At 39.6% G+C, this 19,123-nt stretch overlaps 1 protein-coding gene across 6 annotated transcripts in view; it reads right to left on the reverse strand.

Moving 5' to 3' along the window:
* LOC113014140 (uncharacterized) overlaps positions 1 to 19,123 on the reverse strand; it is a 57,108-nt gene that overhangs the window by 4,023 nt on the left and 33,962 nt on the right. For 4 of the 6 annotated variants that reach the window (XM_080295937.1, XM_026155463.2, XM_026155465.2 and 1 more), the window contains 32 exons: positions 18,841 to 18,929; positions 18,631 to 18,699; positions 18,497 to 18,518; positions 18,394 to 18,420; positions 18,206 to 18,271; positions 17,981 to 18,120; positions 17,595 to 17,714; positions 16,710 to 16,767; positions 12,380 to 12,424; positions 12,228 to 12,284; positions 11,579 to 11,727; positions 7,718 to 7,819; positions 7,578 to 7,626; positions 7,409 to 7,489; positions 6,665 to 7,210; positions 5,294 to 5,430; positions 4,797 to 4,854; positions 4,534 to 4,670; positions 3,493 to 4,171; positions 3,270 to 3,397; positions 3,056 to 3,169; positions 2,845 to 2,902; positions 1,947 to 2,054; positions 1,778 to 1,867; positions 1,570 to 1,698; positions 1,390 to 1,461; positions 1,019 to 1,279; positions 854 to 937; positions 634 to 767; positions 420 to 545; positions 264 to 321; positions 88 to 186 (listed from right to left, as the gene is read on the reverse strand). In XM_080295937.1, coding sequence (XP_080152063.1) covers positions 88 to 186; positions 264 to 321; positions 420 to 545; positions 634 to 767; positions 854 to 937; positions 1,019 to 1,279; positions 1,390 to 1,461; positions 1,570 to 1,698; positions 1,778 to 1,867; positions 1,947 to 2,054; positions 2,845 to 2,902; positions 3,056 to 3,169; positions 3,270 to 3,397; positions 3,493 to 4,171; positions 4,534 to 4,670; positions 4,797 to 4,854; positions 5,294 to 5,430; positions 6,665 to 7,210; positions 7,409 to 7,489; positions 7,578 to 7,626; positions 7,718 to 7,819; positions 11,579 to 11,727; positions 12,228 to 12,284; positions 12,380 to 12,424; positions 16,710 to 16,767; positions 17,595 to 17,714; positions 17,981 to 18,120; positions 18,206 to 18,271; positions 18,394 to 18,420; positions 18,497 to 18,518; positions 18,631 to 18,699; positions 18,841 to 18,929 — 4,092 coding nt within the window. The remainder of the gene's footprint in view (positions 1 to 87; positions 187 to 263; positions 322 to 419; positions 546 to 633; positions 768 to 853; positions 938 to 1,018; positions 1,280 to 1,389; positions 1,462 to 1,569; positions 1,699 to 1,777; positions 1,868 to 1,946; positions 2,055 to 2,844; positions 2,903 to 3,055; positions 3,170 to 3,269; positions 3,398 to 3,492; positions 4,172 to 4,533; positions 4,671 to 4,796; positions 4,855 to 5,293; positions 5,431 to 6,664; positions 7,211 to 7,408; positions 7,490 to 7,577; positions 7,627 to 7,717; positions 7,820 to 11,578; positions 11,728 to 12,227; positions 12,285 to 12,379; positions 12,425 to 16,709; positions 16,768 to 17,594; positions 17,715 to 17,980; positions 18,121 to 18,205; positions 18,272 to 18,393; positions 18,421 to 18,496; positions 18,519 to 18,630; positions 18,700 to 18,840; positions 18,930 to 19,123) is intronic. The other 2 variants (XM_080295938.1, XM_080295939.1) reach the window with 2 other exon arrangements.

A 19,123-nucleotide genomic window follows, 5' to 3' on the forward strand; every position in this document is an offset into this window, starting at 1 on the left:
TGCAACAGAAAGCAGAGGTCACACTTCATACTCCTCCTCCAGTTAACATAAAGAAGATGAAACATCGATTTAGCCGTTTGGACTCACTGTTGTGCTGTGGTACCAAGACCCTGCGTTCATCGTTGTCCTGCGCCAGGCCCAGTTTACTTGATTTGTCCGTATGCATATTTTGCAAAATTTTTATAGCTGAAGAACAAACACAGTTACTGTGTATTCACTTCACCTAAACTGTGTGGACAGTTATAACTTGATCTTATTGTTACCTTCACTGAATGGAGCCGTCTGAACACGTTCATGCAACTCCTTTCTCAGCGTAGTAACCTGTGTACAAAAAGGGGGAAAATATTATTACTATTGTCATTGATGTCAAAGCAGATGAATCGAGCCAATCTTTATAGTATATGGTCTTAACAGTCTACCTTTGGACTTTCATCTTGCTCCCGCTCTGAGAGCTTCCAGGAAACTTTCTTTAAGAGTTCCAGTTTCTTGTCTAAAGGCAGGTCTTCATCCCAGAACTTGTGGAGAAACTGAGGGTATACTTTCCGCTGAAAGACATATTTTAAAATTGTAGGAACATATACTGATCACTTATTATTCAAACATTTGAAAAACCATTATTAGGACAATACACACCATGTATTCGAGCTGGTGCTCAGAGCTGACCATGTGCTGACAGATGTCGCGGTGAGAGAGCGCCTTCTCGCAGCACGTGCATAAGAAAAGGGTTTCCAAAGCAATCCCGCGGCACTCCCACACATAACCCTTACCTGATGGAGAAACACCAGGGGGCACAAAGAGTGAGATAAAGTAATGAGAGTGGAAAGGAGTTTCAGTGTAGGATGGAGACACCTACCAACAATTGGTTCAGCATCCAGTCCCTTTGTATTCAAGAAGATGGACAAATTGCTGTCAGAAGTAGAGCGCTGATTTCTTCCCTCTGTGGTAGCACAGACACAATACAGAGTTTTTACTTTCAATCATAAAATGAAACAACACCATCAACACCACCGTCACCAACCTGTTGGAGTTCTTAAGAATGCCTGTGATGCACTGTGCTCTTCTGATACTGGATTGCCTCTAGACACGTGGTCCATCTTCTGCCTTGGTCTCAGCTGGTTCTGCCCTTCTGGATGAGCTGAAGCAGCTACAGGGAGTGGCTCTGAGCAGCTGAATTTGACAGTCAAAGGTTTTTGTGCGCATGCTGGCAATGTCCAGTTGTCCTGAAATTCTTCACTCTTCGGCTGCTTTGGTCTGTGGTCTCTAGCGCCGCCACGAAGCTCTGCCAAAACAAAGTTTCTACATTATGACTAATGCTAAAATGAGTTAAAGCAAGAAGAGAACCTATAAAATGTTACAGAAGCAGAATATGTAAAAATGCTCTATATTTACCAGGACACTGCATTTCAGACATGACTTCAGTGCAAGTCTGAATCTCTACATCTTCCTCTAAATCCTCAATTTCTAAATTATGTAGAAGAGATCTATTACTTCAACTTTAAACATTTATTTTATGTGTGATTCTATATAAAAATTTTTTAAAAAAGCCAGTGACAAGCATGGATGCATTACCTGCAGTTTCCTCGTCTTCAAGCTCGTCCAGAATCATGTCATCAGATTGTATGTCTTCACCTTCCGAGCTGTGTCCGATTGGCTTCGATGCAGCCAGGTCTGCCTCCACTTTTGAGTTCGAGCTCATTTCTGAGTTAACAGAAACAAATAGAAAAATCATATTCAAAACCTTTCTTAAAGATATATTCATTTGCATTTGGGGTCTCACCTTCTTTCTGGATCAACAGTGCCTGGTGCTGGTTTTTGTTCTCCACCGCTGGACATTCGTAAGTAGAAAGTTCTGACATTTTATTTATCCCTAAGAGACAATAAATGCATTTTTGAAATCAGCTGCTGGTATCCATAAACTAGGACCTGTTTGGAGCTGTCTTATTTACCATCATCTGAGCTTGAAACGTCGCATGGACTGGCAGAGGCAGAATCAGCTGGGGAGGTTGATGAGAGCCGCAAGCTTCTCTGATTCATTGACTTCACATATTTGACAGCTGAGAATCAAAAGATGGACAGGAAAAGAGTTCAAATCTGTGACTTCTTTGTCTATAAACTACACATACAGTACACTCATCAGATACATGGCTAATTAGTTACTGTACATCTTTCTGAGGCGGCTAAGATCTTTTAATGTCTGTTGTACAATGTGTCTTTTGTGGCCATCCTCTATGCGTTTACATGCTAGGACAGCAGGTTGACAGTTGCAGATGCCGACAGATTCAATAAACTGATCAGCAAAGGCAGTAACGTTTTGGGGAGTGAGCTGGACTCGAGGTGATGTCGGGGACCGGTTGTTGTCCAAGATAAGGACAATGCTTGACACCACCTTCCACTCACTCTATAACATGCTGGCCAGTCACAAGAACACATCTGGTGAGAGACTGATTACCCAACTGCACCACTGCATGACACAGCAAGTTACTCCTGCCTGTGGCCATCTCTCTGTACAACTCCATGTAAAGTGAAAGTACACACTACAATATCTATTTAGTAACTTTGTAATATAATGTATCATTTACCATTGTTATTGTGTTGAAGCAACTGGACACAGTTTCCCCAGGGATTAATAAAGTAGTTTGATTCTGATTGCCAACTGTGAATTCTTCATGGCACAAACTCAACTCAATTCAGATTCTCTGAATGTTTGCTTAGTCATTCTGACCAAGCAGTAAAGTCTCCCCCTCCCCCCCAGACAAGGTCTGGGCTGTGTGCCACGTTTACAGTCTCAAGCATTAAGAGACTGGGTTCTCCATTTTAGGAAAAAATGAATCAATCTTTCTTTACCTTCATCTTCTGGAAGATGAGCCAGCTTTTCATACACGTCCTTCTTCACTTTCAGAATCTAGCAGGATAAATATAAACAACTGTAATTGAAAGCTTTACCTTATGAGCTGTCACTTTAATGTTGTACTCTCATGTGTATTCGTTTTGCCACACATAATGTTAAAAATGCAAAAAATCTGTTAATTGTGATTTAAATTGTCTGTTGGTAGACCTGTGGTTTGCGAGGTCCGAGACTCCTCTCAGCCTCGGTCAAGGGGATCGCTATCTCATTCAGTTTTCTCTCCATCTCTGATGGCTTTGCGGTCCAATCAGGATACTTCGTTTTCTAATCAGGGAAAAAAAAGAAAACAAACAAGATCCAATTAACATCTATATTACTGAACTGCTTCACAAGCTACACTGCATAGACGCTTAAAAGCACGCACCACATATTTTTTCCAGTGGTCTAAGCTGATCAGGTGATAGTCACTGGAACTGGTTAGCTTCACTGAACACAGCTTACAGTAGACTTGCTGCTTCTCCTCACACGATACCACAATCAGCTCATTTAAGCCTAAAAAGTAACAAAAACACAGGCTTCTGGTTAAAAATGAAATAGTGGAAAGAAATTCACTTTTTACAAACAGAAATAATAACTTTAATACTTGCCTACTTTAGGAAGGCCTTCACTTGGCTTTGTCTTATTACTCATGGAGGTTTGGGGTGGCTCTGTGGGTGGCTTCTTGTGTTCAGGCCTGACAGACGTGCCCGTGGCCTGATGAGGAGCGCCAGGTTTGTTACTTTTATGACAATGTGATGCATTTGGCCCCACTGAATTCTTCACATGTACGGTCTTTGCAGAAGTCTCCACACTCTCAGGTCTAACTGAGGTTCTGGGCTTTTTAGCCACAGGTGCCATTTGAGGGGTGGCTTTTGTTTTTAACTGATGAGATGGAAACTTTTCACTTCTGGAGGAAGGTGCAGTTTTGCAAGTAGCCTCTCGCACCACTGTGGATTCAGTCTGAGGAGGTATTCTGTTTGAAGAAGTAGCCGTCACTCTCGATGGAGCTCCGGTTCTGCACACTGCTGCAGATTCTGCAGTTGACTTTGTGTTTGGAGTAATACTGGCTTTGGAGGCGGTTTTTGTGCCACTTGCATTTGACACACACAGACTTACGTTTTCTCCACTTCTGGGAGTAACTGAACAAGTGACAGATTTGTTAGCTGGCTTGGGGGCTTTGTTACTCTTTGTGCCCTCTTCAGTTGATTGAGGGAGGACTTGAGTTATTCCAGTGCCTTTAAATAACGCAGACTCCTCTTGGTCGGCATCAGTCACCATGTTCACCACCTTCACAATGAAACAATGGCATTTAGTAGCAGTAGTTAAGTTTTTTTAAGCAGACACAAGCATGCAGTGTTCAGGTTGTGGATTTCGACCACGCACATCAATGCAGTAAGGTTTGGTACCAATGTTATCTGTTTGAATCTGTGCAAGTATCTCTGTTTAAAAAGTCAGTCTCTGATCCTATGTGTACCAGCTAGCAGGCAAACAGGGTTTGGATGGAGCCGGGAAGGAGAGCTCGGTCAGCTCTAACATGAATACATTTTCCTTCATCTCTTTAGTTTGTGCCTTTACTTCAGAATTTTCCATTATTGCAAATCTCACATGAATATCACGCATAAACTCTATTCATAATACACTTCACTTACCTTCACGCTGCCCTTTGTATTGTCATCATGTTGGTCGACTGAAGTGTCCACAGGTTTTACGCAGGTAGGAGCTGAGGATGAAGGGAATGTAGACCCAATGTCCTGCTGAGTTTGAAATGCCTTGACTGTCTCTATGGCTGTAATGACAGTGGGATAAAATGAGGAAATTCTGCACTTTGGTAGTTCTGTCTCTCCAAATTAGCTTCACTAAGGTGAAGTAACAACAAAACAACCCAAACACAGAAAGCAAGGTGCATCCTTACCCGACTGAAAGCTTTGTTTTGAGACCTTACTGTAAACTTCTTCATTTACATTAACATCCTGCAGTCAAAACAGAAATAAAATTAGTACCCCAAATGAAGATTTTAATTTTGGATATTAGTGTGAAAATATAATATATTTAAGGTTCAGACCAAACTTGAGCTTGTATATTTTTTTATGCTAATCGCAAGTAGCTTTTATTTTGGTTCCCCTTTCTCCAGTTCAAGTGAACACAATATTTTTAGCCTGTCAAACATATTCTTCCTTCCTCTTGAAGAGCTAAGCCACAATTAAAGTTAGAGAAACTTCAATTATTGCTCCCAACCATATGATCTCAGAAATTAGGCAGCATATCAGCTTCTTAGATCCTTCTGTTAAATCGAGTCTTAGAAACTTCGATGTCAAATATGACACCGAGTGCAATGCTCAAATATAACATATGAGCATTGCACTGAGATAAAAAAAAAGAAGCCCAACTTAAAACTGAACATGTACTCACCACCAGTGGCACCTTGTGATGGTCAAATCCAGTCAGATGGCTGACGATGTCCTTCTCTGAGACCTTCAAAGAGCAGGACTCGCAGAGGTAGACCGGCTCATGCTGAGGACAGCAGCATTTAAGCAGAGCGATAAAACCTGTGGGACACATTTGTTTACCACTAACACTGTGGAATTAAAAGAAAATATCTCATTGCTAACTTGGCTTGCATTAGTGCCACCTTATTAAAATTTTTATCAAGTGCGTAGTTGTAGTTATTTTATACACTTTGCAAATGCGCTCAGTCCTTTTGAAGGTCATAAGCTTTGTCTGGCGTGAATGTCCAGGTGATCTATTGTGTAAGGTGATCAGAGCACAAAAAGGCCAAGGCAAGCAAGCTTACAGACACAACTAACTGTAGATGAAGTTCTAGGTCAGAGGTGAGAGATACACTTTGCTTGTAACTGCATAGCAACAGTTGATGCAAGAGGTGTTAAAATAAGCATGAAATGAACAAGTCAACAGGAACCATCTGGAGGGGGAGACTTTTGAAACAAACAGCATGTTATATTCTTTGTTGACGCAAGAAGGGGCCGAACCCTGACATATTAAAACCATTTTGAAGAAGTGTGCTTTTTAGCAAAGATCTATGCTGATGTTACAGTATACATCTTCCCACACGTGTGCTTAATAAAATCATCGTTTGATTGAACTCATCGGAGCCAGTGTTGGTTTGTTCTTATTCCCAATATCAAAGAATCGGGACAATACCATCCATGTTTTCCCCTTCTTAGAATATTTTTAGATAAAAATACTTAGCTCTCCTTATAATCAAAAAACAAGGCATAATTATTAAAATAAATAAAAATCTATTACACATTATTGAGAGCTAAGAGGATGTCAAGAGATTTTCTACATTATACAATATAGCCAAATCTCTATAATACAATATAATCAAGTGTGCCTTATATTTTGTGTGTTCATATATTTTCACATAACCAAGCTTATTGTTAAAGAGAACATAATGCATTCCTTACTTCAGTGTGTGATGTCAGATAAGCATGATATACTTCTGCATTGTTATTTTCAGTGTATGTGTGCAAGGTCAGATAAGCTGAGATAATGCCTGACCTCTCCCCTTTCTGTTAAAAGAGGAAGTACTATGTAACTTACTTTCACTATAAATAAAGCAACCGAGCCTGCACTCGGTGTGTGTGTCTTCTCAGAGTCATTCACCCGTGCGCACGTTTCTAATACTCTCTGAGTCGGTCTGCAGTGTCTTATTTCTCTTACTTGTGTTTGAACAAATGTCTACCCCTGACAGAGGAGAAAACCAACTCTCTTGACATATCAAAACAAAAACAGTAAGATGGTCAGTAAAACCTTCCAAACCTTTGTCAATTGCCGCTTTGCAGGCTTCATCTTCATTGTTCTCCTTCTTTATGCTAATATCAGACATTTTTGGGGCTTTGTCACACGAGTCTTCTGTGGAGGTCCGACGCTGTCTTTTAGGGCCCATTTCTCTCCCCACACACTCAGTAGGACACGAGTCCTCTTGCGATGTTTCAGACACACTGTGCTGTCTCTTTCTTTCCATTTCTTTGTAATTCTTCAGCTGTGCTGGGACATCTTTGCTACTTCTGCCATCTTCTATCCCAGAGTCTGCACCATTATCTTTGTTGGCATTGTGGCAGCTTTGCTTCGCCCCAGCTGATCCTTTTATTTTAGCCTCTTCTGGCTCCTGCTTTATTGCCCGACACACCTCACCTGGACTGTTCATCACTTCTGAAGCCGCTTCACTTTTCCCCGAGTCATTTTCACTTTGTGTCGGTGTGTCACGCTCTTTTTTGATTTCTTCTACACCGACTGTGTTGGTGCTGCCATTTTTCTGACAGACACCTCTCACGCGTTGCTCGTCTTTTACAGTTATCCTCGGAACTGAGACAAAAAAAAAGGATATACAAGTCAGTCTGAGTACAGTTGTCATATTAGGCATCCATTCTGTAAACTAAAAACAGCAAGTCAGCTTTCCAAATAAAGACAATGCAATGCCACCCTGGGAGCCATGCATGCACATTTTCTGCTTGGACAATACTGAACATCTATATGATTCTTAAAACATTTTAGTGTACTTACCCAGTTTTCTATGAAGTTTTATTTGGGGTTTAAGCTTTTTGTTCTCAGTTTTCCACTTTACACGTTCCAAGATTTTTGTTGCTGGAAAAGAACACATGAAAAGTGTCCAACCCAATGTATCTGCAGATGCCACTGAAAAAAAAACATTAACTGCAACATAAATACTCACCTATAACGTAGGAGTATGGCTCCGTAATGGGACGCTGCAAATATATTACCTTCGAGAGAAGACCGATTCAAAAGCATAAGTGTGGAAAGAGCAAAAGTTTAAATTAAATCAACCATCTTTATCAACCTAGTAGAGAATACCTGTATGTGAGATTTATTGTGAATTGTTGCTGCCTGTTTTGCCAAGTCCAGTAATGTCTCTGCATCAGCGCTGGAATCCAGTGAGCCTGGGTGGAAACGGTCCTACGCACAGAGATGAACACAAGCTTTATTGACATGTCTTCAGTTCAGTTCTCTGGGATTCATTTCTCTACATTATTTGCATTTACTGGACACTTCAGACAGTAGGAATTAAACCTGATACAACATTTCCAACTTTCATCACTCAAGCTTCTGTGGAGCAGGGAAATTATTTTACTGCTATTGTTAAATAATCATCATTATTACCATTGCATTAATAATATAATCTGGAGTTTATATTGCATTCAGGGGTTGAACAGTGTGTGTCTTTCAGAAAGGCTAAAAGTCACAGGCTAACAGGAAACAGGCTTGCAGAGAGTTTGCAGAAGCAGGAAGTTATTTTGAGCAGCAGGCTAAGACGAGGCTTTAACAATGTAACAGATAGCTTTAAGATGGCCTTAAGATGTTTATGATGATGTTAATTTTGCATTTCAGATGCAGTTATAACTATTGTGTACACAATGCATATCTGTGCTTATTTGAGTTGATGTTCAGGTTCTTTAAAGGTCTTAAGCTTCACTGACGTGACTGTTCAGGTGATACATGCTGAGGGAAAACTAGAACATAGAAGGAATTGCAATACATGCTTACAAAACACTTATATAGCAGGTCATTTTATATTAAGGTTTTAAGTAGAGGTTCTTGGTTAAAACATTTATTTAGTAGAAGACATACATATAGTCTCAGTGAGCCTCTGGTCTGGTGAAAGGTCAGAAGTGCAACAGGTGAATTGAGAAAGAGCATTTGAGGACGAGACACAGACAGTTAGTAGGTGAAGAGGTGACACAAAGAGCATGTGAGGTCAACACACACACACACACACACGAGTTAGATTTATTTAGAGGAGAGATTAGTCATGTCTCGGTAAGAAAGAGGAACAATTCACTTTAAGACAAGAACGGAAAGTACCAGCCATGAAAATAGAAGATGATCTTCTGGGTTAAAAGTCATTGTGGTGTTGATCTGATCTATGTATAAAATGTATCTGTGACGCATGAAGGGGCGTCAGTAAATCAAACCCTGATGCTATAAAAAAAAAAAATCTGTGTATGCTTTGAGGAAGTCGAAGACTACTTGCTGTCTGCGTACAGAGTTGTCTTCCCACATGTGTGTATTCATTAAAAATCATTGTTTGACCAAGACCTTCTGGACCAAGGGTGGTTTGTACTCTCCCTCCTCAATTTTGAACCTTAACAGATTCATTTCTCTACATTATTTGCATTTACTGGACACTTCAGACAGTAGGAATTAAACCTGATACAACATTTCCAACTTTCATCACTCAAGCTTCCTTTTTCCTGCAGTTGCTCATATGACTCCAAGCTGCAAGCTTTTACATAGTCTTCAGCTAACATTTGCTAATAAAAGTTTCTAAACTTTGTTACAAAGACTGATTCTTTAAGTGAAAGACTCAGCATTAGTCCTTTTTAGTTTTACTAAACAGTTACAGAAGGAGGAAGAAAAAAAAAAGCCCATTATAAACCATTTTATTTAAACATTTTGAAATAGTCTCAGATTTGATTTGAGAATAGAAATGCAGGAGGAAGAATACACTGCTTTTGGTACCTCCTGTCATCATTTTCTTCTAATTTACTGCAAATCATGAAAGTAAAAATACTGGTTCATACTGGAAAAGTGAGAGTGCACTATAAAAAATGTATTTATCTCACAACACATAGGTGTAAGACGAATAGTGTGTAAGTGTATGTACCAATATCGTACCAAGAGTTCTCCACATACAGCTCTAACTGAAGTGAGAGATTGAGACCACATGCACCCTCAAGTTTCTCTGATAGCAGGCAGATGGGATAATTGGCTTGGGATACACAGTGCCAAGGGGCCTCGTAGGAGATAGAGCTGGAACCATATAGGGAGAGCTGGAAAGTACTAGAATTTCTGAATTCCTGGCAGGGTAATGCAGGGCAGACACTGTGCGATTTTTTTTCAGTCGTGCGATTCAGCTCCTGCTCAAACTGTACGATTGACTCGCAGGGGTTAGAAGTTCGTAGGTCACGATGCAGGGTCTCACACTATACGGCCCGATGCTCTGATGCGACCTGAGTGCTCAAACTGTGCATCCATAAACTGAAGGTTATAACAGAAATTCTGTCGCTTGCTCTCCCTCTGTCTTTCACTCACACACCACCACCATCAACTTTGCTAAATTGCTAATTTAAAACATTGATCAGGCAGCTGTGATTGAGCAGCATTGTAAATCCAACTATTTTCACGGTTGTTGTGGCCGTGATAATTTTTTGAGGCCACATCGAAAGGGCTCGGATGAGCTTTCCAAAGTTCTAAAAGTGCCTCCATCGGTTGTGTCCAGATCACACGCTGCACTGCCGTGCTACTCCGTCTTTTTCACCGACTTTTATATGTTTGCGCGTGAGCAGTGTGAGAAGCTGCAGTGACACCCTCACTACGTGACCTATGAACTTCTAACCCCTGCGAGTCAATCGTACAGTTTGAGCAGGAGCTCACGACGGTTGATGAACGGGAGCTGGTCGTGAGGTGTTAATCGCTTCTCGTTACCCCACGTATACTACAGGATGCACGATGAAGGCCAAAATCGGGCCGATCACCAAAACGGTTGCACAACTGAAAAATCTGCTCAAAATGGGCCAAAAATCGCACAGTGTCTGCCCAGCATTAGGGAGTCACTGATTCAGCGACCTTGGTAGAGCTTCAATAATTTGGAGGTGCTTTTTGTCTAGCCTTTTCAGTTTAGTGAACTTGTATTGAAAAAAGAAAAAAAAAAAATCCCCTTTGCCATCCTGTGGGATTTTTTGCACCCTTTAAAATAAATTAGGGATAATTTTGACAAGTGTAGTTTAAACAAATTATCAGTTCTCTACCTCAAAGTTTGGGGTTTCCAAATCTCAAACTCTGCTGAGATTGACCATCAAAACATTTTTGGGATGACTTTAAAATAGTCCACATTTTAAAGCCATTTAAAACAAAAGCCCAAAAAAAGTGGGGCGGGTGGCGACCACCACCTGTTCTGAAGATTGACTTAGTAATGACATTTAATCAGCGGAAACAATGTTTACAAGTTAAAAAATAAATGTAATGCAGAATTAATTTTTTTAGAAAATATTAAAATTACTTTTACCCTAATTTTATTGAATTTACTGAAACCAGTAACTCGATACAGAGCTGTCCCATAATTACATAATCACGTTCTTTCCATCTGTTGAATTAATAACTACTGACTAGCTTAACAGGATAATGTTACTGTGGCTAATATGCCTGGTAGCTAACAAATTAAACTAAAGATTATTGTACACTCACCTGGAAAAGAAAAAAAAAACAAACTGCTGCTGCTTGCACTTATTTAAATAAATTATCTGTTAGTGGTGTCTTTTTGGCAGTTGTTTAAGTGTTAAATAGAAATTAAATAGAAATAAAACCTAAAGTGATTAAATTAAGTTGACATGGAGTCAATACTTTCCCCCAGGGTCCTAAGTTCCTCCTGTTTAAATTTAGAGTTTACCAAAAATATACAAGTCACTCTTCCACGGTACACACTTTACTCCTTTGTATCCAATATCCAAATCAGTATCATGCATCGATGCATGCAGACATGGGTAAGTGGGCCTGCTGAAGTTCAGAGCATGTGAATGGAGAAGGAAAGTGATTAAAGTTGGTTACTGGTGCCACCGCCAGATGGGCTGTTCTGAGTATTTCAGAAACTGCTGATCTACTTGGGATTTTTGCAAAAAAAGAGAACTTGGATATTCAAAATAAAAAGAAGATATTCACCAGGAATTTTGCCACATGTTCACGGCTGAATGCATGGTCGTAGCATTCGTGCTCTGACAGCCTCCTCTCACAGAGCAAACACAGAAAATGTGCTTCTGGGGAATTGGGTTCTTTGACATATAAATCATACATCACGATGAACTCGATGCCTGCAATGAAGAGATTAAAAGGAAGAATGAAAACAGCAGTTACAATCTGAGTAAAAATTTATTTCTATAGCACCTTTAGAGATAAACATCCCAAAGGGCTTCAGAACAAAATACCCAAGCACAAAAACAAAACATTAACCAAACCCAAGTCTCAAATTATTTTATTTTTTTAGCCGTTTCTGTTATAGTGCCAGCATGTTTGGGGGAGACAGACGCCATCAGATCCCCTCTTTAGGGCAAACACGTGTGCGGATCACTATGAATATAAGTATGGATGGGAGCGAGGAAATCTTTTGTTGCACTGTAGAATGGGAGATGTCAGCCTGTGTGTGAAATAAATATCTCAGACTTTCTTGGAATTACTCTCTTTATCATCTCCTTCCTCAACTCAACCAGCATCATTACAGTGGGATACAGAATTGGTGATATTCACTCTCTTCTGAGTCATAATAAGAATATTTTAATAGAGACCTTGACAGTCTTATTCTAGTAGTACTTACCAAGTAGAGGAAATGATTCATTTCCTTGGAGTTTGCTATATGTTTGACAAGGTGGAACTGCAGAGGCATAAACAAAAACAACCAAAAATCATTATTTAAAGAAAAAAAGTTTCAATTTAAAAAACAAAAATCAAAACCAACTTATCACTAACCTTCATTCTTCAAGACCTTGTGCTGTTGTTCAAGTCCCTCCAGTACTGCAGTCAAAACAAAAAATTTTAAATCTTGTTTTTTCGTTTTAATCCCCCCCCCCCCTAATAGCAATGTTCACTACAGGGTGCATACAGAATTTTATCAAACACGTAAACATTTCTACATGTTCAAGTTTCAGATTCATCTTTAAAAAAAAAAAAAAAATTAAAAAAAATGTATTAACATTTCCCTCATCAACAAGCACAGAATGTCTGGCAAATATAAAACAAAAATAAAAGTGTGCAGGCACAGCAGCAGGGTACACAAAAGCCCCCACTTGTTTGCTTCTAATAGACCAGCGGTCCCCAACCTTTTGCGCCACGGACCGGTTTGTGCCTGACGGACCGTCCTTTAAGGAGTCGTGGATAAATACAACAAAATAAAACTAGTACCGGTACCGAAAAAAGAAGACTTATTCATAACACACATGAAAAGACCCAGGAAAACAGAGTTAACGAAATAACGCTAAGAAAACAAACAAAAAAAACGATAAAAACCCTGAAAACCATACATTTCACACCCCAGTCTCAACTCTCGCGGCCCGGTCCCAAATGACTCACGGACCGGCCCGGGGGTTGGGGACCGCTGTAATAGACACACCATGTGCACTATTTTTGATATTAGAACGGACTGCTCAGCATCTCTGGTCTCTTCCTGTTATTCAATCACTATAGCCAAGTACAGCTTAGCAACTCAGTTAATATAAAAAAAAAAAAAAAAAAAAAAAGAAAAAAAAAAGGGTATTGCTCAAAGTTACCACAGACCAAAAACAGGATGTTAACCATGAATCACTAGCAACAGTGCAATGTGAGCATGTAGTGGTTAGCACAGTCGCCTTATGCACGAAAGGTCACCCCAGGGTGAGACTGAGCAGAGATACAAACAAACCCAGCCTGTGTGGGCCATGAGCGCCAAGCTCAGATAAATGGGAGGGTTGTGTCAGGATGGGTACCCAGCATACCAAATCAAATATGGATCCACCCCACTCCCAGGGAGGAGCTAAAAGCACCTCTTTCTATAAGCATTGAATTGAATACTTATGTAGGAAGGACACTCATACTCCACAACTGTTTGGTGTATTTTGCATGATTTACAAAATTTTAAACCCAATGTGAAATTTACATATTTATTCAGTACTTATTCACTTTATACTTGAGTAAAATTTATCTGGCAGCATCGATCTACCAAATGTGGCACACCTTTGTTCGGTTTGCCTGATTCTCTATGGCAAGTTTTTTTTGCTGAAGCATTTAACTGCTCAGGCCGAGATCCTGAGCAGAAAAGGTTTTCATTAAGAACTGCCAAAGCTATGCACATCTGTAGCAATCCTTGATGCACGTTTCCCACTTTGGCCAAATACTGTTTTTTTTTTTGCTTCTCATGCTCTGTGAAATATTCAGGTAGTTTGTGGCAAACTTTGAGTGGGCGCTTTGGCAAAAGTGGTCTTTTACCAAAAAAAAAAAAAAAAAAAAGTCTCTTACAGAAATGAACTCTTCCATGCCCACCCCAGTGTACAAATAAACACTCCTGCTTTGTCGCCCCCATTATATTCAGGTCTTATTTGGCACAGTTTTCATCATGTTTTCAGTCATAAAATCTCCTTCTTGAGTCTTAGGTTAAAACACAAGTTTTGTAATCTCCGTATAAGGAGTTGTTTTTCAGAGCAGAGTACTTATTTTTGGTCAAGCCCAAATCATTTTTCCCCCCCAGTTTGACAGATATGGTCTTGCTCAAATCATTTAGCTAACAAAGTTCTTCTTAACACATGGATCACACAACATCAGAATAAGAAATGAATAACTGAAAGAATGTGCAGCAGGCAGTCAGTTTGGCTGGACAGCCATGTCTTAAAAGACTGCTGGTGGTTCCAAACCTTTTTCATTGGTACTACTGCATTCTTCAGCACCTTCATACCATATAAACGTTACTTTAGTCTTTTATCTCTAACTTGGATCTCGACAACGACGCCGTCTCATTTTTCAAGTCTGAGAACAAATGTTTTGGAAGTTTGGTTTTTACTTCGACATAACTGAGACCTCACATGAATACTTTTGTGCCTTTCCTAATTTAATTCCCACACCATTTTCTTGATGATTTTTCCTTTCACCTACTACACTAGCTAAACACATCCCTATGTACACATACAACTTCATACAGACATGAGCACACAGACACACAGCATAGGCACAGCCCTGAACACACATACTGACGGCCATATAAAGAACTTCCAGCTTTGGGCACGTTTGCATGCTCAATATATGGTTCTGGTTCAGACCTATCTGTGAATAAATAATTTAAAAAAAAAATTGAAGTCTTTTTCATTGTCTGGAGATGGATCTGCAAATTTTGATTTTGCACACTAGATGGTCTTCCTGACTGGGATGGACAAACCAAGGATCTTATGTGTTAACCACTACACTACAGGGAGTGCAGAATTATTAGGCAAATGAGTATTTTGTCCACATCATCCTCTTCATGCATGTTGTCTTACTCCAAGCTGTATAGGCTCGAAAGCCTACTACCAATTAAGCATATTAGGTGATGTGCATCTCTGTAATGAGAAGGGGTGTGGTCTAATGACATCAACACCCTATATCAGGTGTGCATAATTATTAGGCAACGTCCTTTCCTTTGGCAAAATGGGTCAAAAGAAGGACTTGACAGGCTCAGAAAAGTCAAAAATAGTGAGATATCTTGCAGAGGGATGCAGCAGTCTCAAAATTGCAAAGCTTCTGAAGCGTGATCATCGAACAATCAAGCGTTTCATTCAAAATAGTCAACAGGGTCGCAAGAGGCGTGTGGAAAAACCAAGGCGCAAAATAACTGCCCATGAACTGAGAAAAGTCAAGCGTGCAGCTGCCAAGATGCCACTTGCCACCAGTTTGGCCATATTTCAGAGCTGCAACATCACTGGAGTGCCCAAAAGCACAAGGTGTGCAATACTCAGAGACATGGCCAAGGTAAGAAAGGCTGAAAGACGACCACCACTGAACAAGACACACAAGCTGAAACGTCAAGACTGGGCCAAGAAATATCTCAAGACTGGTTTTTCTAAGGTTTTATGGACTGATGAAATGAGAGTGAGTCTTGGTGGGCCAGATGGATGGGCCCGTGGCTGGATTGGTAAAGGGCAGAGAGCTCCAGTCCGACTCAGACGCGAGCAAGGTGGAGGTGGAGTACTGGTTTGGGCTGGTATCATCAAAGATGAGCTTGTGGGGCCATTTCGGGTTGAGGATGGAGTCAAGCTCAACTCCCAGTCCTACTGCCAGTTTCTGGAAGACACCTTCTTCAAGCAGTGGTACAGGAAGAAGTCTGCATCCTTCAAGAAAAACATGATTTTCATGCAGGACAATGCTCCATCACACGCGTCCAAGTACTCCACAGCGTGGCTGGCAAGAAAGGGTATAAAAGAAGAAAAACTAATGACATGGCCTCCTTGTTCACCTGATCTGAACCCCATTGAGAACCTGTGGTCCATCATCAAATGTGAGATTTACAAGGAGGGAAAACAGTACACCTCTCTGAACAGTGTCTGGGAGGCTGTGGTTGCTGCTGCACGCAATGTTGATGGTGAACAGATCAAAACACTGACAGAATCCATGGATGGCAGGCTTTTGAGTGTCCTTGCAAAGAAAGGTGGCTATATTGGTCGCTGATTTGTTTTGGTTTTGAATGTCAGAAATGTATATTTGTGAATGTGGAGATGTTATATTGGTTTCACTGGTAAAAATAAATAATTGAAATGGGTATATATTTGTTTTTTGTTAACTAAGTTGCCTAATAATTATGCACAGTAATAGTCACCTGCACACACAGATATCCCCCTAAAATAGCTAAAACTAAAAACTACTTCCACAAACATTCAGCTTTGATATTAATGAGTTTTTTGGGTTCATTGAGAACATGGTTGTTGTTCAATAATAAAATTATTCCTCAAAAATACAACTTGCCTAATAATTCTGCACTCCCTGTATGGAGCCACTGCCTCCTTTCTGACCCCCTCCTCCCCCCAAAAAAGGTCATTTAATATAGTTCTGTTAACATGCTCATTCCTGAACAGATCATTTTTCTTTGTTTTAATCAAAGAACCTGAAAAAAAAAAACAAAAAAAAAAACAACCTGGTTTAAATAATCAACAGAACACAAAACTGCACAATGGTCATAGTGTTGCTCTGAGGTTCAGTATTGTTTGTGTGAATAGAACCTTTTTCTACTTTATTACAATGCCTTGCATTAAACTAAAGCTGTCTGTATATATATATATAAAAAATATATAGTTATAGTTCTTACCTTTTCCAAAAGTAGGAGGGCTGAGCCTGTAAAATACTGACCATGGCATATCAAGAACCTGGGAAACAAAGATTACATTGTAATACAATATATTTTAAAAACAAACAAACAAACAAAAACAGAAAAATTTAATGATAGAGTCAGCAGGAAATGATTCCCCTTACATTAACGGGTGTTTTTAAAAATTTGGGATTTTCCTGCTTTAATTTTGAAACATATCTTCTGTTAGGTTTTGTATTGTTGATTGTCATTTATGCTTAGAAATATCTACTTATATATGCTTAGAGTTTTATAATTAGTTGTAGATTGGTAGAGGTTTGATCCTTGATAGTCTGCAAAGACTTTGTGTGCATTAGAGAGCACTCTGGGAGCATGGGAGAGGTCGTACCTTCTCTTATTGTTTTATGGTAGAATAAACGTGGCTATATCTGTTTTAGGCTAAGTGCCTTTTGTTTAGATGAACTGCTGGACTTCCAGACCAGCAGGTTTAGGGAAGTCATTTATGGGGTCACACTCTGACCCCCCCCAACACACACAGGCAAGGTACTCTTTGTGTGTGTGTACACGTCGTATGTTAATGAACCTATGCATATTCATGTAACCTCAATAAAAGAGCAGTGTTACGGGGGAGCGGACGAGAGCAACTGGGGTCAAGCAAAGGAACGGCGTTTGTCTGGTTCTCTCCCGTGCACGAGAAACATGAAGAACTTTGCCTACTTCGTGTCTTGCTTTGCTGTGTAATTATATTGTCTTCAACGTTCCAACGAATAGGTTCAAGCTACAAACCTATCATCTTCATTCACATAAAGTGAATGTTAGTTCAGTTTTAATTTCTGGATTTATAAAAAGAGCTGAGCCCCCTTGGTTCATTAATTTGCATTTTACCTTCAGAACCACCTCCTTTGGTCTTGCCTCAATCTCTTCCTCCCACGCCTTTGCCTTTAGTGTTTGATCATCCTGCAGATTCTCCCAGCCGAAAGGCAGCCGCCAGGGATTCTCAAACAGCTAAGAGTAGAAGACAAGAGTCGCTCATTACAAACTGTATGTTTCATCAGAGCCCGTCTATGTAATATAGAGTACTGTGCGATCAGGGGCGTGAGCTGCCCCTAATTTCTTGATTTTGTAAGGAAAGCTATGAACTAAATGTAGGAATTAATGTGATACTTGTGATATCAGTACACTGAAGCAACAGCCCAAATAAAAATATAATTTCAGCTACATCACTGTCGCTTATACTAATCAATGCAGTAAATAATAACTTAAAACCTCACCAGTGTGTGCACAACATGTTTTCGGGAGTTTAAGTGTGGCTCAATCAAGGACTGACAGACACACTCCTGACAAGCAAAGCATATGTAAAAAGGCTCTGCATCAACTTCTGTGGTAATGCAGGACACAATCAAGGTTGTACCTAAAAGAAAAACAGAAACCAAAAAACAAAATTATATCAAACATTTTTCAAATCTACCGTATGAAAACACAGCGAGCAAACTTACCAATGGCTGGCTGTTTTTTCTTGAAGCACTCCATGACATACAAGTGTAAGTGAAGGAAAAAGTGAGCTGTGATAAAGAGAATGAATTGAGCAACAGCAGAAGGCCATCTGTGACTTTTCTAAAATACAACTATACAAATATGTGAAAATAATGAGTTCCGTGATAGCAAATCAAATACGTATGTGTACCTTTTTTCTCATAGCCTTCAATTCCTTCTGTTGTAAGAAGAAAAGAAAAAAGTTAAGATCTAATTTGAACTCTTATTACACAAAACATGAAAAAGAAAAGTACCTTCAAAGAGTTTCCACAACATCTGGAGAAGATCAAAACAGAGTTTTTACTACACGTTTAATTAGCAAATCTCAAAAAAAAAAAACAAAAAAAAAAAAAACCACACACTAAGAAAATCAAAACAGTCACTGTACCTCCCTGTGTCTTGGATTTGACAGATGATTGAGATATTGAGATATGTTTTTCAACATCAGACCGCAGTCCTGTTGCAAAGAGACAGATGTGAAACAAGACTGTCCAGACAGTCGGTGCATTGGAAATTTAATTTTTTTATTTAAAAAAAAAAAAAAAAAGCAGCCAGCGGTACAGCAGCAACATAAAGGCTATTAAGGACAAATTATCACCTGACACAGCAGTTTACATCTTGGGTAGTATGCGCGCAGCTCTGAAGGTTCGCTTGCAGGGGCCGACTCATTTTTGACAGCATGATACTCTGAAAAGAGAAAGTATTGTAATGACATTAAAACCTTCAAAACAGTTTTTTTAAAGGACATAAAAACATGGATTTTCTGTCAACTGATTTCTTTAATGAACTTATTTTGTTTTGGTGAATTTTTGGCAGGTCCTAAATTTTGTCTTCTTTAGACAGTGTGTCAGTTTATTATACTAACTTATTATGCTGCCATT

This window comes from Astatotilapia calliptera, chromosome 22 (genome assembly GCF_964374335.1).
Source record: "Astatotilapia calliptera chromosome 22, fAstCal68.1, whole genome shotgun sequence".
NCBI classification, from domain to species: Eukaryota; Metazoa; Chordata; class Actinopteri; order Cichliformes; family Cichlidae; genus Astatotilapia; species Astatotilapia calliptera.